Source organism: Cherax quadricarinatus, chromosome 28, assembly GCF_038502225.1.
Source record: "Cherax quadricarinatus isolate ZL_2023a chromosome 28, ASM3850222v1, whole genome shotgun sequence".
Lineage (NCBI taxonomy): Eukaryota > Metazoa > Arthropoda > Malacostraca > Decapoda > Parastacidae > Cherax > Cherax quadricarinatus.
The window spans coordinates 37,572,174-37,597,718 of record NC_091319.1 but is presented as its reverse complement, the minus strand read 5'-3'; the positions used below and the strand labels follow the sequence as shown (position 1 = coordinate 37,597,718).

The 25,545-nt window shown below is 44.0% G+C and overlaps 1 protein-coding gene across 1 annotated transcript in view; it reads left to right on the top strand.

The window, feature by feature from the left end:
• LOC128693114 (glutamate receptor ionotropic, kainate 2-like) overlaps positions 1-25,545 on the top strand; it is a 769,231-nt gene that overhangs the window by 728,985 nt on the left and 14,701 nt on the right. The window contains exons 17-18 of the mRNA XM_070089531.1: positions 14,804-15,036; positions 16,528-16,643. Of these exons, the coding sequence (XP_069945632.1) occupies positions 14,804-15,036; positions 16,528-16,643 (349 nt within the window). The remainder of the gene's footprint in view (positions 1-14,803; positions 15,037-16,527; positions 16,644-25,545) is intronic.

The window sequence follows — 25,545 nt, the reverse complement described above, 5'->3', positions numbered from 1 at the left end:
ACACTCACAAAGATCATACAGCGCTACACTCACAAAGATCATACAGCGCTACACTCACAAAGATCATACAGCGCTACACTCACAAAGATCATACAGCGCTACACTCACAAAGATCATACAGCGCTACACTCACAAAGATCATTCAGCGCTACACTCACAAAGATCATTCAGCTCTACACTCACAAAGATCATTCAGCGCTACACTCACAAAAATCATTCAGCGCTACACTCACAAAGATCATTCAGCGCTACACTCACAAAGATCATTCAGCGCTACGCTCACAAAGATCATTCAGCTCTACACTCATAAGGATCATTCAGCGCTACACTCACAAAGATCATTCAGCGCTACACTCACAAAGATCATACAGCGCTACACTCACAAAGATCATTCAGCGCTACACTCACAAAGATCATTCAGCGCTACACTCACAAAGATCATTCAGCGCTACACTCACAAAGATCATTCAGCGCTACACTCACAAAGATCATTCAGCGCTACACTCACAAAGATCATTCAGCGCTACACTCACAAAGATCATTCAGCGCTACACTCACAAAGGTCATTCAGCTCCACGCTCACAAAGGTCATTCAGCGCTACACTCACAAAGGTCATTCAGCGCTACACTCACAAAGGTCATTCAGCGCTACACTCACAAAGGTCATTCAGCGCTACACTCACAAAGATCATTCAGCTCCACGCTCACAAAGGTCATTCAGCGCTACACTCACAAAGGTAATTCAGCTCTACGCTCACAAAGGTCATTCAGCGCTACACTCACAAAGGTCATTCAGCGCTACACTCACAAAGATCATTCAGCTCTACACTCATAAGGATCATTCAGCGCTACACTCACAAAGGTCATTCAGCTCTACGCTCACAAAGGTCATTCAGCGCTACACTCACAAAGGTCATTCAGCGCTACACTCACAAAGATCATTCAGCTCTACACTCATAAGGATCATTCAGCTCTACACTCATAAGGATCATTCAGCGCTACACTCACAAAGATCATTCAGCGCTACACTCACAAAGATCATTCAGCTCTACACTCATAAGGATCATTCAGCGCTACACTCACAAAGGTCATTCAGCTCTACGCTCACAAAGGTCATTCAGCGCTACACTCACAAAGATCATTCAGCTCTACACTCATAAGGATCATTCAGCTCTACACTCATAAGGATCATTCAGCGCTACACTCACAAAGATCATTCAGCGCTACACTCACAAAGATCATTCAGCTCTACACTCATAAGGATCATTCAGCGCTACACTCACAAAGGTCATTCAGCTCTACGCTCACAAAGGTCATTCAGCGCTACACTCACAAAGATCATTCAGCTCTACACTCATAAGGATCATTCAGCGCTACACTCACAAAGATCATTCAGCTCTACACTCATAAGGATCATTCAGCGCTACACTCACAAAGGTCATTCAGGTCTACGCTCACAAAGGTCATTCAGCGCTACACTCACAAAGGTCATTCAGCTCTACGCTCACAAAGGTCATTCAGCTCTACACTCACAAAGGTCATTCAGCGCTACACTCACAAAGATCATTCAGCGCTACACTCACAAAGATCATTCAGCGCTACACTCACAAAGGTCATTCAGCTCTACGCTCACAAAGGTCATTCAGCTCTACACTCACAAAGGTCATTCAGCGCTACACTCACAAAGATCATTCAGCGCTACACTCACAAAGGTCATACAGCGCTACACTCACAAAGGTCATTCAGCGCTACACTCACAAAGGTCATTCAGCGCTACACTCACAAAGATCATTCAGCTCTACACTCACAAAGATCATTCAGCGCTACACTCACAAAGATCATTCAGCGCTACACTCACAAAGATCATTCAGCGCTACACTCACAAAGGTCATTCAGCGCTACACTCACAAAGATCATTCAGCGCTACACTCACAAAGGTCATTCAGCTCTACGCTCACAAAGGTCATTCAGCTCTACACTCACAAAGGTCATTCAGCGCTACACTCACAAAGATCATTCAGCGCTACACTCACAAAGGTCATACAGCGCTACACTCACAAAGATCATTCAGCGCTACACTCACAAAGATCATTCAGCGCTACACTCACAAAGGTCATACAGCGCTACACTCACAAAGGTCATTCAGCGCTACACTCACAAAGATCATTCAGCTCTACACTCACAAAGATCATTCAGCGCTACACTCACAAAGATCATTCAGCGCTACACTCACAAAGATCATTCAGCGCTACACTCACAAAGATCATTCAGCGCTACACTCACAAAGATCATTCAGCGCTACACTCACAAAGGTCATACAGCGCTACACTCACAAAGGTCATTCAGCGCTACACTCACAAAGGTCATTCAGCTCTACACTCACAAAGGTCATACAGCGCTACACTCACAAAGGTCATTCAGCGCTACACTCACAAAGATCATTCAGCGCTACACTCACAAAGGTCATTCAGCGCTACACTCATAAAGGTCATTCAGCGCTACACTCACAAAGGTCATTCAGCGCTACACTCACAAAGATCATTCAGCGCTACACTCACAAAGATCATTCAGCGCTACACTCACAAAGATCACTCAGCGCTACACTCACAAAGGTCATACAGCGCTACACTCACAAAGATCATTCAGCGCTACACTCACAAAGATCATTCAGCGCTACACTCACAAAGATCATTCAGCTCTACACTCATAAGGATCATTCAGCGCTACACTCACAAAGGTCATTCAGCGCTACACTCACAAAGATCATGCAGCGCTACACTCACAAAGATCATTCAGCGCTACACTCACAAAGATCATTCAGCGCTACACTCACAAAGATCATTCAGCGCTACACTCACAAAGATCATTCAGCGCTACACTCACAAAGATCATTCAGCGCTACACTCACAAAGATCATTCAGCGCTACACTCACAAAGATCATTCAGCGCTACACTCACAAAGATCATTCAGCGCTACACTCACAAAGATCATTCAGCTCTACACTCACAAAGATCATTCAGCGCTACACTCACAAAGGTCATTCAGCGCTACACTCACAAAGATCATTCAGCGCTACACTCACAAAGATCATTCAGCTCTACACTCACAAAGATCATTCAGCGCTACACTCACAAAGGTCATTCAGCGCTACACTCACAAAGGTCATTCAGCGCTACACTCACAAAGGTCATTCAGCGCTACACTCACAAAGATCATTCAGCGCTACACTCACAAAGATCATTCAGCTCTACACTCACAAAGATCATTCAGCGCTACACTCACAAAGATCATTCAGCGCTACACTCACAAAGGTCATTCAGCTCTACACTCATAAGGATCATTCAGCGCTACACTCACAAAGGTCATTCAGCGCTACAATCACAAAGATCATTCAGCGCTACACTCACAAAGGTCATTCAGCGCTACACTCACAAAGATCATTCAGCGCTACACTCACAAAGATCATTCAGCGCTACACTCACAAAGATCATTCAGCGCTACACTCACAAAGGTCATTCAGCTCCACGCTCACAAAGGTCATTCAGCGCTACACTCACAAAGATCATTCAGCGCTACACTCACAAAGATCATTCAGCGCTACACTCACAAAGGTCATTCAGCTCCACGCTCACAAAGGTCATTCAGCTCTACACTCACAAAGATCATTCAGCGCTACACTCACAAAGGTCATTCAGCTCTACACTCACAAAGATCATTCAGCTCTACACTCACAAAGATCATTCAGCGCTACACTCACAAAGGTCATTCAGCGCTACACTCACAAAGCTCATTCAGCTCCACGCTCACAAAGGTCATTCAGCGCTACACTCACAAAGGTCATAAAGCGCTACACTCACAAAGATCATTCAGCGCTACACTCACAAAGATCATTCAGCGCTACACTCACAAAGATCATTCAGCGCTACACTCACAAAGATCATTCAGCTCTACGCTCACAAAGGTCATACAGCGCTACGCTCACAAAGGTCATACAGCGCTACACTCACAAAGATCATTCAGCGCTACACTCACAAAGGTCATACAGCGCTACACTCACAAAGATCATTCAGCTCTACGCTCACATAGGTCATACAGCGCTACGCTCACAAAGGTCATACAGCGCTACACTCACAAAGATCATTCAGCGCTACACTCACAAAGATCATTCAGCGCTACACTCACAAAGGTCATTCAGCGCTACACTCACAAAGATCATTCAGCGCTACGCTCACAAAGGTCATTCAGCGCTACACTCACAAAGATCATTCAGCGCTACACTCACAAAGGCCATTCAGCGCTACGCTCACAAAGATCATTCAGCGCTACACTCACAAAGATCATTCAGCGCTACACTCACAAAGGTTATACAGCGCTACACTCATAAGGATCATTCAGCGCTACGCTCATAAGGATCATACAGCGCTACACTCACAAAGGTCAAACAGCGCTACACTCACAAAGATCATACAGCGCTACACTCACAAAGGTTATACAGCGCTACACTCATAAGGATCATTCAGCGCTACGCTCATAAGGATCATACAGCGCTACACTCACAAAGGTCAAACAGCGCTACACTCACAAAGATCATACAGCGCTACACTCACAAAGATCATACAGCGCTACACTCACAAAGGTCATACAGCGCTACACTCATAAGGATCATACAGCGCTACACTCACAAAGGTCATACAGCGCTACACTCATAAGGATCATACAGCGCTACACTCACAAAGGTCATACAGCGCTACACTCACAAAGGTTATACAGCCCTACACTCATAAGGATCATACAGCGCTACACTCACAAAGGTCATACAGCGCTACACTCACAAAGGATATACAGCGCTACACTCATAAGGATCATACAGCGCTACAATCACAAAGGTCATACAGCGCTACACTCATAAGGATCATACAGCGCTACGCTCACAAAGGTCATACAGCGCTACACTCATAAGGATCATTCAGCGCTACACTCATAAGGATCATACAGCGCTACGCTCACAAAGGTCATACAGCGCTACACTCATAAGGTCATTCAGCGCTACGCTCACAAAGGTCATACAGCGCTACACTCACAAAGGTCATACAGCGCTACACTCACAAAGATCATTCAGCGCTACACTCACAAAGATCATACAGCGCTACACTCACAAAGATCATACAGCGCTACACTCACAAAGGTCATACAGCGCTACACTCACAAAGGTTATACAGCGCTACACTCATAAGGATCATACAGCGCTACACTCACAAACGTCATACAGCGCTACACTCACAAAGGTTATACAGCGCTACACTCATAAGGATCATACAGCGCTACGGTCACAAAGGTTATACAGCGCTACACTCATAAGGATCATACAGCGCTACGCTCACAAAGGTCATACAGTGCTACACTCATAAGGATCATACAGCGCTACGCTCACAAAGGTCATACAGCGCTACACTCATAAGGATCATTCAGCGCTACACTCATAAGGATCATACAGCGCTACGCTCACAAAGGTCATACAGCGCTACACTCACCAAGATCATTCAGCGCTGCACTCACAAAGATCATTCAGCGCTACACTCACAAAGGTCATTCAGCGCTGCACTCACAAAGATCATTCAGCGCTACACTCACAAAGATCATTCAGCGCAGCACTCACAAAGATCATACAGCGCTACACTCACAAAGGTCATTCAGCGCTGCACTCACAAAGATCATTCAGCGCTACACTCACAAAGATCATTCAGCGCAGCACTCACAAAGATCATACAGAGCTACACTCACAAAGATCATTCAGCGCTACACTCACAAAGGTCATACAGCGCTACTCTCATAAGGATCATTCAGCGCTACGCTCACAAAGTTCATACAGCGCTACACTCATAAGGATCATACAGCGCTACACTCATAAGGATCATTCAGCGCTACACTCATAAGGATCATACAGCGCTACGCTCACAAAGGTCATACAGCGCTACACTCACAAAGATCATTCAGCGCTGCACTCACAAAGATCATTCAGCGCTACACTCACAAAGGTCATACAGCGCTACACTCACAAAGGTCATTCAGCTCCACGCTCACAAAGGTCATTCAGCTCTACACTCACAAAGATCATTCAGCGCTACACTCACAAAGGTCATTCAGCTCTACACTCACAAAGATCATTCAGCTCTACACTCACAAAGATCATTCAGCGCTACACTCACAAAGGTCATTCAGCGCTACACTCACAAAGCTCATTCAGCTCCACGCTCACAAAGGTCATTCAGCGCTACACTCACAAAGGTCATAAAGCGCTACACTCACAAAGATCATTCAGCGCTACACTCACAAAGATCATTCAGCGCTACACTCACAAAGATCATTCAGCGCTACACTCACAAAGATCATTCAGCTCTACGCTCACAAAGGTCATACAGCGCTACGCTCACAAAGGTCATACAGCGCTACACTCACAAAGATCATTCAGCGCTACACTCACAAAGGTCATACAGCGCTACACTCACAAAGATCATTCAGCTCTACGCTCACATAGGTCATACAGCGCTACGCTCACAAAGGTCATACAGCGCTACACTCACAAAGATCATTCAGCGCTACACTCACAAAGATCATTCAGCGCTACACTCACAAAGGTCATTCAGCGCTACACTCACAAAGATCATTCAGCGCTACGCTCACAAAGGTCATTCAGCGCTACACTCACAAAGATCATTCAGCGCTACACTCACAAAGGCCATTCAGCGCTACGCTCACAAAGATCATTCAGCGCTACACTCACAAAGATCATTCAGCGCTACACTCACAAAGGTTATACAGCGCTACACTCATAAGGATCATTCAGCGCTACGCTCATAAGGATCATACAGCGCTACACTCACAAAGGTCAAACAGCGCTACACTCACAAAGATCATACAGCGCTACACTCACAAAGGTTATACAGCGCTACACTCATAAGGATCATTCAGCGCTACGCTCATAAGGATCATACAGCGCTACACTCACAAAGGTCAAACAGCGCTACACTCACAAAGATCATACAGCGCTACACTCACAAAGATCATACAGCGCTACACTCACAAAGGTCATACAGCGCTACACTCATAAGGATCATACAGCGCTACACTCACAAAGGTCATACAGCGCTACACTCATAAGGATCATACAGCGCTACACTCACAAAGGTCATACAGCGCTACACTCACAAAGGTTATACAGCGCTACACTCATAAGGATCATACAGCGCTACACTCACAAAGGTCATACAGCGCTACACTCACAAAGGATATACAGCGCTACACTCATAAGGATCATACAGCGCTACAATCACAAAGGTCATACAGCGCTACACTCATAAGGATCATACAGCGCTACGCTCACAAAGGTCATACAGCGCTACACTCATAAGGATCATTCAGCGCTACACTCATAAGGATCATACAGCGCTACGCTCACAAAGGTCATACAGCGCTACACTCATAAGGTCATTCAGCGCTACGCTCACAAAGGTCATACAGCGCTACACTCACAAAGGTCATACAGCGCTACACTCACAAAGATCATTCAGCGCTACACTCACAAAGATCATACAGCGCTACACTCACAAAGATCATACAGCGCTACACTCACAAAGGTCATACAGCGCTACACTCACAAAGGTTATACAGCGCTACACTCATAAGGATCATACAGCGCTACACTCACAAACGTCATACAGCGCTACACTCACAAAGGTTATACAGCGCTACACTCATAAGGATCATACAGCGCTACGGTCACAAAGGTTATACAGCGCTACACTCATAAGGATCATACAGCGCTACGCTCACAAAGGTCATACAGTGCTACACTCATAAGGATCATACAGCGCTACGCTCACAAAGGTCATACAGCGCTACACTCATAAGGATCATTCAGCGCTACACTCATAAGGATCATACAGCGCTACGCTCACAAAGGTCATACAGCGCTACACTCACCAAGATCATTCAGCGCTGCACTCACAAAGATCATTCAGCGCTACACTCACAAAGGTCATTCAGCGCTGCACTCACAAAGATCATTCAGCGCTACACTCACAAAGATCATTCAGCGCAGCACTCACAAAGATCATACAGCGCTACACTCACAAAGGTCATTCAGCGCTGCACTCACAAAGATCATTCAGCGCTACACTCACAAAGATCATTCAGCGCAGCACTCACAAAGATCATACAGAGCTACACTCACAAAGATCATTCAGCGCTACACTCACAAAGGTCATACAGCGCTACTCTCATAAGGATCATTCAGCGCTACGCTCACAAAGTTCATACAGCGCTACACTCATAAGGATCATACAGCGCTACACTCATAAGGATCATTCAGCGCTACACTCATAAGGATCATACAGCGCTACGCTCACAAAGGTCATACAGCGCTACACTCACAAAGATCATTCAGCGCTGCACTCACAAAGATCATTCAGCGCTACACTCACAAAGGTCATACAGCGCTACACTCACAAAGATCATTCAGCACTACACTCACAAAGATCATTCAGCACTACACTCACAAAGATCATTCAGCGCTACACTCACAAAGGTCATACAGCACTACACTCACAAAGGTCATACAGCACTACACTCACAAAGATCATTCAGCGCTACACTCACAAACGTCATACAGCGCTACACTCACAAAGGTCATACAGCGCTACACTCATAAGGATCATTCAGCGCTACACTCATAAGGATCATACAGCGCTACGCTCACAAAGGTCATACAGCGCTTCACTCATAAGGTCATTCAGCGCTACGCTCACAAAGGTCATACAGCGCTACACTCACAAAGGTCATACAGCGCTACACTCACAAAGATCATTCAGCGCTACACTCACAAAGATCATACAGCGCTACACTCACAAAGATCATACAGCGCTACACTCACAAAGGTCATACAGCGCTACACTCACAAAGGTTATACAGCGCTACACTCATAAGGATCATACAGCGCTACACTCACAAACGTCATACAGCGCTACACTCACAAAGGTTATACAGCGCTACACTCATAAGGATCATACAGCGCTACGGTCACAAAGGTTATACAGCGCTACACTCATAAGGATCATACAGCGCTACGCTCACAAAGGTCATACAGTGCTACACTCATAAGGATCATTCAGCGCTACGGTCACAAAGGTTATACAGCGCTACACTCATAAGGATCATACAGCGCTACGCTCACAAAGGTCATACAGTGCTACACTCATAAGGATCATACAGCGCTACGCTCACAAAGGTCATACAGCGCTACACTCATAAGGATCATTCAGCGCTACACTCATAAGGATCATACAGCGCTACGCTCACAAAGGTCATACAGCGCTACACTCACAAAGATCATTCAGCGCTGCACTCACAAAGATCATTCAGCGCTACACTCACAAAGGTCATTCAGCGCTGCACTCACAAAGATCATTCAGCGCTACACTCACAAAGATCATTCAGCGCTACTCTCATAAGGATCATTCAGCGCTACACTCACAAAGGTCATACAGCGCTACTCTCATAAGGATCATTCAGCGCTACACTCACAAAGGTCATACAGCGCTACTCTCATAAGGATCATTCAGCGCTACGCTCACAAAGTTCATACAGCGCTACACTCATAAGGATCATTCAGCGCTACACTCATAAGGATCATACAGCGCTACACTCACAAAGATCATTCAGCGCTACACTCACAAAGGTCATACAGCGCTACTCTCATAAGGATCATTTAGCGCTACGCTCACAAAGTTCATACAGCGCTACACTCATAAGGATCATACAGCGCTACACTCATAAGGATCATTCAGCGCTACACTCATAAGGATCATACAGCGCTACGCTCACAAAGGTCATACAGCGCTACACTCACAAAGATCATTCAGCGCTGCACTCACAAAGATCATTCAGCGCTACACTCACAAAGATCATTCAGCGCTACACTCACAAAGGTCATACAGCACTACACTCACAAAGGTCATACAGCACTACACTCACAAAGATCACTCAGCGCTACACTCACAAACGTCATACAGCGCTACACTCACAAAGGTCATACAGCGCTACACTCACAAAGATCATTCAGCGCTACACTCACAAAGGTCATGCAGCGCTACACTCACAAAGATCATTCAGCGCTACACTCACAAAGATCATACAGCGCTACACTCACAAAGGTCATACAGCGCTACACTCACAAAGATCATACAGCGCTACACTCACAAACGTCATACAGCGCTACACTCACAAAGGTCATACAGCGCTACACTCACAAAGATCATTCAGCGCTACACTCACAAAGGTCATGCAGCGCTACACTCACAAAGATCATTCAGCGCTACACTCACAAAGATCATACAGCGCTACACTCACAAAGATCATTCAGCGCTACACTCACAAAGGTCATTCAGCGCTACACTCACAAAGATCATTCAGTGCTACACTCACAAAGGCCATTCAGCGCTACGCTCACAAAGATCATTCAGCGTTACACTCACAAATCTTATACAGCGCTACACACACAAAGGTTATACAGCGCTACACTCACAAAGGTTATACAGCGCTACACTCACAAAGGTTATACAGCGCTACACTCATAAGGATCATTCAGCGCTACACTCATAAGGATCATTCAGCGCTACACTCATAAGGATCATTCAGCGCTACACTCATAAGGATCATACAGCGCTACTCACAAAGGTCAAACAGCGCTACGCTCACAAAGATCATTCAGCGTTACACTCACAAAGGTCAAACAGCGCTACACTCACAAAGATCATACAGCGCTACACTCACAAAGGTCATACAGCGCTACACTCACAAAGATCATACAGCGCTACACTCACAAAGGTCATACAGCGCTACACTCATAAGGATCATACAGCGCTACACTCTCAAAGGTCATACAGCGCTGCACTCACAAAGGTTATACAGCGCTACACTCATAAGGATCATACAGCGCTACACTCACAAAGGTCATACAGCGCTACACTCACAAAGGTTATACAGCGCTACACTCATAAGGATCATACAGCGCTACGCTCACAAAGGTCATACAGCGCTACACTCATAAGGATCATACAGTGCTACGCTCACAAAGGTCATACAGCGCTACACTCATAAGGATCATACAGCGCTACACTCATAAGGATCATTCAGCGCTACACTCATAAGGATCATACAGCGTTACGCTCACAAAGATCATTCAGCGCTACGCTCACAAAGGTCATACAGCGCTACACTCACAAAGATCATACAGCGTTACGCTCACAAAGGTCATACAGCGCTACGCTCACAATGGTCATACAGCGCTACGCTCACAAAGATCATACAGCGCTACGCTCACAAAGGTCATACAGCGCTACGCTCACAAAGATCATACAGCGCTACGCTCACAAAGGTCATACAGCGCTCCGCTCACAAAGGTCATACAGCGCTACGCTCACAAAGATCATACAGCGCTACGCTCACAAAGGTCATACAGCGCTACGCTCACAAAGGTCATACAGCGCTACGCTCACAAAGGTCATACAGCGCTACGCTCACAAAGGTCATACAGCGCTGCTACACTGAGCATGCGAGCATGTTGCAAGGGCTGGTAATACAGTAAGGAGATACATGCCGAAAATAAACAATCATTTCAACGTCCCATTCGGAAAGTAATGCCAGACAAAATCTGTGCCTCTTTGTACTATTTGCAGTAGTGATGAACAGACCAAATATTAAATCAGAAATACGTTACTTATAAATGCCACAATCAGTTCTAACTGCGGCACAGTTACTAATGTTATTATCTTTAGCAGTAAGAGTAATTAGTCACAACAAAAAGTAATAATTAGTTTTGCTTATAAACTTAGGTATTATGATTCACAAAAAAATCCGGAAACGTGAACTTTGAACAAGTTATGTTATCTAGAGCTGAACATCTCATGTGATTGTGTACCTGATATCTCATTAGCAATGGCCAAAATGATCTGTCATGACTTCAGTATAGAAAAAAAAAACCGTCTGTCCTCTTTAACTCAAAGATGTGCTCTTTAAAACAGCTTCAGATTGAAAATATAGATCATTATCCCACCTCTATCAGTGACCATAATTCATTCTATGGAAGAGGCATCGGACAGTCATCAGACACTGTGATAATACAACCAAGGATATGACAGTATACGTAAGTGCAGTGTACTCTAGCATTTCTCCTGCTGCTCTTGTCAAACATTAACTTCTGCAACAGCAGGAAGGGTCAAACAAAGCGGATTGTCAACTCATACCACAAGCTGTAGCGAAGAAATACAATTGATGCAACATTTCAAACACGTTTTGCACAACAACTCCCTCTAAGGGGATGAAATACTTTCCTGGGCAGCCTACCATGCAAGACATCAAGAAGCAGCTCCAGCATATAAAGATGCAACAGTCACGTCCCTCCTTCTCGCTTCTGGAACATGACGTGATATTTACTATGATTCCTCATTTACTATGATTCCTCATTTACTATGATTCCTCATTTACTATGATTCCTCATTTACTATGATTCCTCATTTACTATGATTCCTCATTCAATGGACGTTGTTAGGACAGCAGTTTAACTCTTAAAACAAGCACAGGGGTTAGTCTCAACATGCGACTAACTACCCTACACACTGGCTAAACAAAGGCATTGAAAACAACTCACGGTGAAGGTAAGTTTGTTGTGATGACTTGTGTCTTGCACACTGAAATGGCAGCTCTCAAGGTACCTGTAAATATGGATAAAAGCTGGTGGAGGGGATAATTAGTTCAAGCTCGTTTTCTCACCTCTTTAAAACCATATTCATTGATAAAAACATCCAGAGTGACAAGCTTGACTCTACAGATCACAGTCAGTAGGCTCTATGTACTTTTGCAGTAGGCCTATAGTGTGTACTATAAACACTTAGAAGATAGGAACACAGACGTTATGATCATGGAACGGTGTACAGAAAGGAATGAGAAATCTCGCCAGTTAAAATGTTGATATACCATCCCGGGGTTTGAGTTAATCTTTGTGAGTTACGTGAGAGCGGTACGAGAAGGAGACTTCCAGCTATGTGAAGGTCATAACCAAAACTGTGCCTTCCTTCGTTGCCTTACAACACAGTATGTGACATTACTGAATGAGCGCCATCCTAACTTCACTGAGGAGCGCCATCCTAACTTCACTGAGGAGCGCCATCCTAACTTCACTGAGGAGCGCCATCCTAACTTCACTGAGGAGCGCCATCCTAACTTCACTGAGGAGCGCCATCCTAACTTCACTGAGGAGCTCCGTTATGAGAGAAAAAAATCAATGCTAATTAAACATTCTTTTTTTAAATAGTTCAATTTTTATTGGCCTGTTAATGGTATAGCTGTACTAAACGCAAAAAAAAAAAAACTCCAATACTGAGTTAAAGTTTTTACATATCACACAAGAGTGTTAATATTCTCTCGAATAGAGAATTAAATTTTCTTTAATACACTAAATTTCGCTGGGACTCACAGTGGACGAGAGAGCGGACTTCAGAGACCAATTATATAATGACCATAAAGCCAAAAATATTGATGCACCTATATTCTCAAATTGAGCCAAGTTTCATGTTTTTATCACATAAGACACAATTTATTGGCCTATCTGCCCTAGTATAGGAAACAAATGTACCTAGCAGTAATTAATGAGAAAGATTAATGCTAGATGGGGATGTAAAGATAATGGAACGATGGTATGATCATTTTAAGAACTGTAAAGCACTGTTCTTGAAAATGCTATTGTATTTCATGTATAGAACTGAGAGGAAAATAAAATATCTTTTGGAAGAGTAAGATGTAAATGTAGAGTGAATGGTGTAAAGTAACTTACTTAGATGGAACTAAGACTGCGGTGCTCGAATAAGAATAATTTTGAAGTCACTGATGAATGCGTTCACTTTTACACGAAAGAAGAGCAGAGAAGACAGCATACGGAGCTCCTTTGTGTATTAGTGAAGGGGACAGTAAGGAGTGTAAGAATCAAATAGGAAAAAAAAACCCATGTATGTACCAGTTAAGAATTTTATTTCATAGTGGTAAGTGAATATAATACAAAGAAAAACGGTGCAAAAATTGGAAGACATGTAGTGAAGGATAGGTATAATTCAGAGAGCTAAAGAAGATTTTTTAAGATAAGTTGGTCACAGAAAGTGAGAGTTATGAGGACGAGGTTGTATACAACAGAAGTGGATGGAAGATGTGCGGAACGTCCAAGGGTAGAGACAAGGATGTGAACGTAACTTGAAGTCGTAGGGGTTTCATGCTTCCAAACCCCTCAAGGGATGCTCCTTGACGCTGCTGAGGGGCTCTTGATCTAGGGAATTGGATATGTGCTCCGGTTCCCTGAATTAAGCCTGAATACCTTCCATTCCCCCCCCCCCACATGCACTGTATAATCCTACGGGTTTAGCGCTTCCTTGTGATTATAATAATAATATGCTTCCAACACACACGTGTAAGTGGTTTGAGGTGAGTGGATCTAAAAGTTGCAACGAATTGAACATGACGATGAAATCAGATTTCGTCACGTTTCTTACATGAAAGTTTTTCAATAGTTATGTAATTTTTTTCTTACAACACAAGTAAGGAACTTTTCATTAACTAGAGAATAAAGACCTCTGTTTTCTAAGGACATTTATCATTATCTTAAATTGTAGTAGTCCTGACACACTCATAATAAATTGCTGGGCATTTTGAGACCCTAACATCGCTACAAGTAATTAATATTCTTCCTTCATTTCTTTACAGTAATTCCAAAATGCCGACTTACCAGCGGATGTTTAGTTTTATGGAGTCCCAAAATCCTTCCGTCTACACCAAGTCCAATGAAGAGGGGGTCAAAAGGGTACAGAAGGGCGACGGGCAGTACGCATTTATGATGGAGTCTTCCAGTATAGAATACATCACTGAGAGGTACTGCGACCTCACACAGGTTGGAGGACCTCTTGACTCCAAAAGTTACGGCATTGCACTCCCTCCAGGTGAGTTGCAATCGATTCTGACCGTCAAAAAGTCACATCAAATTTGATTTACTGTTAAATTTCATATAAATCTTGATTCTATGAATGTTTTTACGAATATATATTATTTCTCTTGTTTGTTCTAGTCAGGTACATTTGACCACGGAGAGTGATAACACACTCCGGCTTTGTTTTAATAAAAATACTTCGTAATATTTATCTCTATTCAGTTAGGTGTAGGAAAAAGTATAGCCATAACACATAAAATTACAGTTAGTGATAAACATTGCCATTAAATAATAATAATAATATTATACAAATAACCGGCACATAAGAAAGAGACGCTTACGACGACGTTTGGGTTCGACTTGGACCAAGACAATTCGGTAGTTGTTATTGATCGCGAAAATTACCTCCGCTACCTACCTTTATAGAAAATATGGAAGGTTTCAAAACTGTTCTTCTTACTAGTGGTGTGCGCCCTTCCTTCTGGCTCCACTATGTAGACGACATCATTGCTCTTTGGCCCCATGACTCTAGTATCTTCCAACCATTTCTCGATGTCATTAACAGTGTTGCTCCTTCCATCAAATTCAAAGCTGACTGGGAATCTAACCGTTTGTTTTCTTTCCTTGACGCACATGTCCATCGCACAGCGTCGTGTACAGCTGCGGAAAAAAATTCCTGGACAGTCTCTCTTCAGCAAACATGCTATCAGGCAACTCAGACATCGTAAACAGAAGAGTAAAGGATATTTTCATGAATAAATTAGCGCAGTTTGTAAGGATGATGGTGATTGGTTGACAAAATTAATTGCCGGTACTTTCTGTGCATCTCAATAGAAGAAGATTTAGGAATGCATACATTAATTAATTACTGTTCCCATATTATATACATTGTTATAAAAATATAAATATGATTTGAAAAGATGACCGAATGGAAAATATGATGACTGATAACAAGTCCGTAATTATGATACGTTAATCATATCTACTTACGTCAAGCAGAATTTTGACGGGCGAGGTCCACATAATGTCTTACTGAATACTGTTAATTGGTATAATATATTTTTTAATTAATAGTCCACTAATCAAGAAGTTCTTTAATAATACTAAGTTGTAGCTAACTTTCTATGTTCTTATTGTACAAAAATAATAGCGTTCACCTGTTTAAGGCTGAATATATACATATATATATATATATATATATATATATATATATATATATATATATATATATATATATATATATATATATATATATATATATATATATATATGTATGTATGTATGTTGCATGCACGTGCTATTTTTATTGTTCATTGTGAGTAAAACTGAATATCAGAGAATATAACTTGCAGTTGCAGCTGCAACGTTTTTTAATATTCAACAAACAAATAAATTCTTTACCCAGCGAATAGTGCCTCACCGTCTTTATCTATTTACATTAAACTTGTTTGGTATAATAATAAGTAATGCGCACATTGTGTATGTTGTGCTTGTGGCTCGCCAGGATCACCCTACCGCACTCTGCTCAACTCAGCTGTGCTGAAGCTGCAGGAAATTGGTAAACTACACGCGCTCAAACGCAAGTGGTGGAAGGAGAAACGGGGTGGGGGGACCTGCCAGGTAAGTACCAAGTCTCTAAACTTATAGTTTTCCCACCATTCTTCCAAAATTTTTCCTCATGCCAACAGAAATTACCCTGTACTCAATTTCCTCTTCTTCATCAATATCTTCCTGGTTTCCAGGTTGGCAGATTACTATAATGATTATACACGCATACATGCACGCACGCTCACAAACACACATACACACGCACACACATTCTGAGAGACAGGATGTTCCAGAGATGGGACACAGCAACGAAGAGTCACAATTGGAAGTTGATGACTCATATGAGTCACAGGGATGTTAGGATATATTTCTTCTGTCACAGAGGTGTCAGGAAGTAGAATAGTCTGGAAAGTGATGTAGTGGAGGCAGGATCCATATACAGCTTTAAGAAGAGGTATGATATTACTCATGGAGTAGACAGAAATTGGACTTAGTGGTGACCAGTGAAGAGTCCGGAGCCAGGAGCTATAACTCGACCCCTGCAACCACAATTAGGTGAGTACTAATTATGACCAACTTACGGAAGAGCTAAACTCCCTTAAAACATAACTTTAAAAAAAATAAATAAATAAAGCTAATACTTTTTACATTGTCAAGGATATGAAGATTTTTATTTTTGGATCAATATTGACCTAGACACCTCACCTAACTGCCATTTTGCTAATGTAATTTTTTTTTAAGTAAATTATATTAAATATGTCATGGATTAATTTAAATTGATTTACTGTTCCTTAATATTAGCTGGTGTTAGTGGTGTTAATATTAGCTGGTGTTAGTGGTGTTAATATTAGCTGGTGTTAGTGGTGTTAATATTAGCTGGTGTTAGTGGTGTTAATATTGGCTGGTGTTAGTGGTGTTAATATTAGCTGGTGTTAGTGGTGTTAATATTAGCTGGTGTTAGTGGTGTTAATATTAGCTGGTGTTAGTGGTGTTAATATTAGCTGGTGTTAGTGGTGTTAATATTAGCTGGTGTTAGTGGTGTTAATATTAGCTGGTGTTAGTGGTGTTAATATTAGCTGGTGTTAGTGGTGTTAATATTAGCTGGTGTTAGTGGTGTTAATATTAGCTGGTGTTAGTGATGTTAATATTAGCTGGTGTTAGTGATGTTAATATTAGCTGGTGTTAGTGATGTTAATATTAGCTGGTGTTAGTGATGTTAATATTAGCTGGTGTTAGTGATGTTAATATTAGCTGGTGTTAGTGATGTTAATATTAGCTGGTGTTAGTGATTTTGTTAATATTAGCTGGTGTTAGTGATGATGTTAATATTAGCTGGTGTTAGTGATTTTGTTAATATTAGCTGGTGTTAGTGATGTTAATATTAGCTGGTGTTACTGGTGTTAATATTGGCTGGTGTTAGTGATGATGTTAATATTAGCTGGTGTTAGTGATTTTGTTAATATTAGCTGGTGTTAGTGATGTTAATATTAGCTGGTGTTAGTGATGTTAATATTAGCTGGTGTTAGTGGTAATATTATTATTGTTACTTTACACTGCCCCCTCCCATCATGTGCTGCCACCAGCGTGTCTTTGCACTGCCCCCTGCCATCATGTGCTGCCACCAGCGTGTCTCACTTTACACTGCCCCCTGCCATCATGTGGTGCCACCAGCGTGTCTTTGCACTGCCCCCTCCCATCATGTGCTGCCACCAGCGTGTCTTTGCACTGCCCCCTGCCATCATGTGCTGCCACCAGCGTGTCTCACTTTACACTGCCCCCTGCCATCATGTGGTGCCACCAGCGTGTCTTTGCACTGCCCCCTGCCATCATGTGCTGCCACCAGCGTGTCTCACTTTACACTGCCCCCTGCCATCATGTAGTGCCACCAGCGTGTCTCACTTTACACTGCCCCCTGCCATCATGTGGTGCCACCAGCGTGTCTCACTTTACACTGTCCCCAGCCATCATGTGGTGCCACCAGCGTGTCTCACTTTACACTGCCCCCTGCCATCATGTGGTGCCACCAGCGTGTCTCACTTTACACTGCCCCCTGCCATCATGTGGTGCCACCAGCGTGTCTCACTTTACACTTCCCCTGCCATCATGTAGTGCCACCAGCGTGTCTCACTTTACACTGCCCCCTGCCATCATGTGGTGCCACCAGCGTGTCTCACTTTACACTGCCCCCTGCCATCATGTGCTGCCACCAGCGTGTCTCACTTTACGCTGCCCCCTGCCGTCATGTGCTGCCACCAGCGTGTCTCACTTTACACTGCCCCCTGCCATCATGTGCTGCCACCAGCGTGTCTCACTTTACACTGCCCCCTGCCATCATGTGCTGCCACCAGCGTGTCTCACTTTACACTGCCCCCTGCCATCATGTGCTGCCACCAGCGTGTCTCACTTTACACTGCCCCCTGCCGTCATGTGCTGCCACCAGCGTGTCTCAGAGCCTGGAGTTTGCCTTCCTCTTGCAAACTTAAAATTACCCATGTGATGGCGTTCGTGTAGGTGAACCCGGGTAAGGAACTGTTCGATAAAAACAATTAAAAACAAAGTCAGTCCCACATTACTGAGACTGATAAGGAAGACAAGGGAAGAATCAACTTGAAAATCGTATTAATTGTATGAGTTTGGTGTTCGCAAGTTTGAGAGGAGACCACAGAACACGAGTGGCAACTTGGATATTTTATTACACATTCTTAATTTTTAAATTGGTGCACCGGTAAGCCAGCAGAAGGCTTCTGTCAGATGACCAAAAGCGTCAGGAAACACTTGTCGTGTTTCCTGACCAATCTTACTTAACTTAACCTCTATATAATGTGAATTACAAAGACAATGCATATGAGGAAGCATGAGTCAGCATACTGGTGTCAGCACACTTTTACTCACTCTCAGAGAACTGAAATATTAGTTTGATTTGACAGAAGGAAAAGCCTTCTAATATTTGCATTGACTTCCTAAACTAAGGTCATGTGTCTCGAGCAGCACGAGATTTGTGCCAAAACAATGGAAAAAAATAACTATTCTTGTTTCAGTAGTATCGTGCCTCTGTCAGACAAGGACGCAGGTGCTGTCTGGCTAGTTCTTGCCTACGTGGTTCCTTTTTTAAACACAATATTTTATGTTATGAAGTGAAAAGAAAATATAAAGATATGAGATCCAGTATTCAACGAGTTTCGTATGAGCATTAACTAACGTAATGAACAAGCATACATGCACGGGCTCAGCCCACTCCCTCATCCCTGTGATGAGCAAGCATACATGCACGGGCTCAGCCCACTCCCTCATCCCTGTGATGAGCAAGCATACATGCACGGGCTCAGCCCACTCCCTCATCCCTGTGATGAGCAAGCATACATTCACGGGCTCAGCCCACTCCCTCATCCCTGTGATGAGCAAGCATACATGCACGAGTTCAGCCCACTCCCTCATCCCTGTGATGAGCAAGCATACATGCACGGGCTCAGCCCACTCCCTCATCCCTGTGATGAGCAAGCTTACATTCACGGGCTCAGCCCACTCCCTCATCCCTGTGATGAGCAAGCATACATGCACGGGCTCAGCCCACTCCCTCATCCCTGTGATGAGCAAGCATACATGCACGGGCTCAGCCCACTCCCTCATCCCTGTGATGAGCAAGAATACATTCACGGGCTCAGCCCACTCCCTCATCCCTGTGATGAGCAAGCATACATTCACGGGCTCAGCCCACTCCCTCATCCCTGTGATGAGCAAGCATACATGCACGGGCTCAGCCCACTCCCTTATCCCTGTGATGAGCAAGCATACATGCACGGGCTCAGCCCACTCCCTCATCCCTGTGATGAGCAAGCATACATGCACGGGCTCAGCCCACTCCCTCATCCCTGTGATGAGCAAGCATACATGCACGGGCTCAGCCCACTCCCTCATCCCTGTGATGAGCAAGCATACATGCACGGGCTCAGCCCACTCCCTCATCCCTGTGATGAGCAAGCATACATGCACGGGTTCAGCCCACTCCCTTATCCCTGTGATGAGCAAGCATACATTCACGGGCTCAGCCCACTCCCTCATCCCTGTGATGAGCAAGCATACATGCACGGGCTCAGCCCACTCCCTCATCCCTGTGATGAGCAAGCATACATTCACGGGCTCAGCCCATTCCCTCATCCTGTGGTGAGCAAGCATACATGCACGGGTTCAGCCCACTCCCTCATCCTGTGGTGAGCAAGCATACATGCACGGGTTCAGCCCACTCCTTCATCCCTGTGATGAGCAAGCATACATTCACGGGCTCAGCCCACTCCCTCATCCCTGTGATGAGCAAGCATACATGCACGGGTTCAGCCCACTCCCTCATCATGTGGTGAGCAAGCATACATGCACGGGTTCAGCCCACTCCCTCATCCTGTGGTGAGCAAGCATACATGCACAGGTTCAGCCCACTCCCTCATCCCTGTGATGAGCAAGCATACATGCACGGGTTCAGCCCACTCCCTCATCCTGTGGTGAGCAAGCATACATGCACGGGTTCAGCCCACTCCTTCATCCCTGTGATGAGCAAGCATACATGCACGGGTTCAGCCCACTCCCTCATCCAGTGGTGAGCAAGCATACATGCACGGGTTCAGCCCACTCCTTCATCCCTGTGATGAGCAAGCATACATGCACGGGCTCAGCCCACTCCCTCATCCCTGTGATGAGCAAGCATACATTCACGGGCTCAGCCCACTCCCTCATCCCTGTGATGAGCAAGCATACATTCACGGGCTCAGCCCACTCCCTCATCCCTGTGATGAGCAAGCATACATGCACGGGCTCAGCCCATTCCCTCATCCTGTGGTGAGCAAGCATACATGCACGGGTTCAGCCCATTCCCTCATCCTGTGGTGAGCAAGCATACATGCACGGGCTCAGCCCACTCCCTCATCCTGTGGTGAGCAAGCATACATGCACGGGCTCAGCCCACTCCCTCATCCCTGTGATGAGCAAGCATACATGCACGGGTTCAGCCCACTCCCTCATCCCTGTGATGAGCAAGCATACATGCACGGGTTCAGCCCACTCCCTCATCCTGTGGTGAGCAAGCATACATGCACAGGTTCAGCCCACTCCCTCATCCCTGTGATGAGCAAGCATTCATGCACGGGTTCAGCCCACTCCCTCATCCTGTGGTGAGCAAGCATACATGCACGGGTTCAGCCCACTCCTTCATCCCTGTGATGAGCAAGCATACATGCACGGGTTCAGCCCACTCCCTCATCCTGTGGTGAGCAAGCATACATGCACGGGTTCAGCCCACTCCTTCATCCCTGTGATGAGCAAGCATACATGCACGGGCTCAGCCCACTCCCTCATCCAGTGGTGAGCAAGCATACATGCACGGGTTCAGCCCACTCCTTCATCCCTGTGATGAGCAAGCATACATGCACGGGTTCAGCCCACTCCTTCATCCCTGTGATGAGCAAGCATACATGCACTGGTTCAGCCCACTCCCTCATCCCTGTGATGAGCAATCATACATGCACGGGTTCAGCCCACTCCTTCATCCCTGTGATGAGCAATCATACATGCACAGGTTCAGCCCACTCCCTCATCCTGTGGTGAGCGAGCATACATGCACGGGTTCAGCCCACTCCTTCATCCCTGTGATGAGCAAGCATACATGCACGGGTTCAGCCCACTCCCTCATCCCTGTGATGAGCAATCATACATGCACGGGTTCAGCCCACTCTTTCATCCCCGTGATGAGCAATCATACATGCACGGGTTCAGCCCACTCCTTCATCCCTGTGATGAGCAATCATACATGCACGGGTTCAGCCCACTCCTTCATCCCTGTGATGAGCAATCATACATGCACGGGTTCAGCCCACTCCTTCATCCCTGTGATGAGCAATCATACATGCACGGGTTCAGCCCACTCTTTCATCCCTGTTAGTTTAATATGTTTATTATGCACCCTATACCCATCCTGTGGGCGGTAGTCAAAAGATTACAGAGGTACATAATGGGTCCAGGGACTGGCCCTCAAAGTTTTGATAGCTGAGCAAGTTAAAGAGGTAATGAATTCACAATTTACAAAGGTAATGAACTCACAATTTACAAAGGTAATGAACTCCAGGTAGGTCTAGTCACAATCATGACAAGTTACAAAGGTATTTACAGATTACAGAGGTACACAATGGGTCCAGGGACCCTGTGATGAGCAATCATACATGCACGGGTTCAGCCCACTCCCTCATCCCTGCGATGAGCAAGCATATTTTTTAGCTTTAGAATGTTTACTTTGTCTTATACTTAATTCTGATTATAGATTCACTATAAATCTTATGATTACAAGCATTGATCCTGATACCAACCTCTTACTGAATGACTTTAATGAATCAAATAGTAACTGTAATTACTACACAGCAGAACAATCAAAGGCACTCCTCAGAGCTAACAACAACATAACTGTTTTTAACTACAATATCAGATCTTTAGGCAAACATTACGATGACCTCATAGCATTACTAAATTCCCTGCATTCCAGTATTTTCATCATTACTCTCACCGAAACCTGGCTAAAGCCTGATACTACAGATGTTTATGCCATTCCTGGTTACACAGCCATACAAAACTGTAGGCCAGATCAACAAGGGGGTGGCACAGCTGTATACCACTCACACCAACTAGAATGTATCACTAATACTTGCACAAGGGATGAACATGGGAATATATAATAGCTAAATTTAAGTCCAAATGCCTACAAAAACCTCTCACAGTGATAAACATCTACACAGTACCACAGTCAAACATTAGCCGTTTTAGTGACAACCTAGGAAGTATGATAACTGATGCACGCATGAACAAAGATCACTTACTACTCTCAGGTGACTTCAGTATAAATCTCCTGCAAGACCAGGACCCACACGTTACTGAATTCACAGACACTATGAGTAACTGCATGTTGCTACCAACAGTAACAAAACCTACAAGAGTTACAGAGACTAGTGCTTCCCTACTAGACCACATCTGGACCAACACCATATCCCCTTTAAAATCAGACATAATCACAGATAATACCATAGTGCACTACCCTACCTTCCTCATAACTCATCTAGGCAAATTACCCCAAGACACTACTAAAGTCACTTTCAGACGTCACAATGAGGCAGCCATTAATAACTTCACAGCAGCAGTGACAAACACTGACTGGCACACTGAGCTAGAAATCTATGCAGATATTGACGAAAGTATTAATAATTTTCTAAAAAAGACCCAATACCTCTATAACAAGCACTGCCCTAAAAAAACTAAGCAGATGACTGCTAAGAGACTGAACAGTCCCTGGCAAACACCCAGAATCCTCAAATCCATAAATATAAAGCACCTATACGAAAAACAATACAGAATGGGCCACATAACCAGAGACCAAACAAAACGTTACTCATCACTCCTAACCAGCCTGATAAGAAAGGCAAAAAAATTGTATTATGAGAACAGATTATCCAACTTAAAAGGTGATATAAAAAAGACCTGGAAAACCCTATCAGAAATTCTAGTAACAAAAAAGATATCACGAAACGGCGCAACTCTCACCTACTGAAACAGCAAACAGACTCAATGATTTCTTCTCCACCATAGGAAAAACCCTTGCCAATAAAATCCCAAGCTCAAATACCCCACCCAATGACTACCTCACACTGTTCAACACACTGTGCCTAGCTCCGACTAACCCAACAGAAGTCCCCCTTATTATCAACACACTGAAAAACAAGACAGGAGATTTAAATACCTTACCACCCTTTATGTACAAAAAAAGTGTCGTAAGTGCTGTCGCCAATCATTGCAACACTCTTTAACAAATCCATCGAATCCTCTACCTTCCCTACAGTTCTCAAAATAGCGAGGGTCACCCCGATCCATAAAGGAGGAGACCAAACAGACTTGAATAACTATAGGCCAATATCCAACTTACACCCTCTCTCTAAAATCTTCGAAAAATTAATTCATAAGCGAATCTATTCCTATCTCATCCCCCACAACATACTCAACCCCTGTCATTTTGGCTTCAGGCCTAATAAAAATACGAACGATGCAATTATACACAAGCTAGAACAAATATACACTGCACTAGAGAAAAAGAAGTCCCACTGGGAATCTTCATTGATTTACGTAAAGCTTTTGATACAGTTGACCACGACTTGCTCCACATAAAATTGTCACACTATGGTATAAGAGGGCACTCCCTCAACTACTTAAAGTCATACCTCAGCAACAGAAGCCAATATGTGTACACAAATGGAGCAAACTCTTCCGCACAGCCAATTACAGTAGGTGTCCCACAGGGAAGTGTCCTAAGCCCTCTTCTCCTTCTCGTTTACATAAATGACCTACCAAATGCATCGCAACTACTCAAACCCACACTATTTGCAGACGACACTACATACGTCTTGTCTCACCCGAGCCCAGTCATGCTAGCCAGTACTATGAATACCGAATTACAGAAAATATCTACCTGGATGAGGACTAACAAACTTACTCTCATCATTGACAAAACCTACTTCATTCAGTTTGGTAACAGAGCTACAGATGTCTCTCTTAACATAATGATAAACGGATCACCTATCACAAAACTCACAGAGGGAAAATTCTTAGGAATCCACCTTGATAATAGACTCAAATTTCAAACATATATACAACAAATTTCCAAGAAAATTTCCAAGACCGTAGGCATACTATCGAAGATACGGTACTGTGTTCCACAGTATGTTCCTGGTCCTATATCACTCGCTTATTTACCCCTATCTCACCTATGGAGTTTGTGCATGGGGCTCAACAACAATAAACCATCTCAGACCATTAATTACCCAACAAAAGGCTGCAGTCAGAATGATAACAAATTCCCACTACAGGCAGCACACTCTACCAATATTCAAAACTCTAAACCTACTCACAATACAAAACATCCATACTTATTATTGTACCTACTACATACATAGAA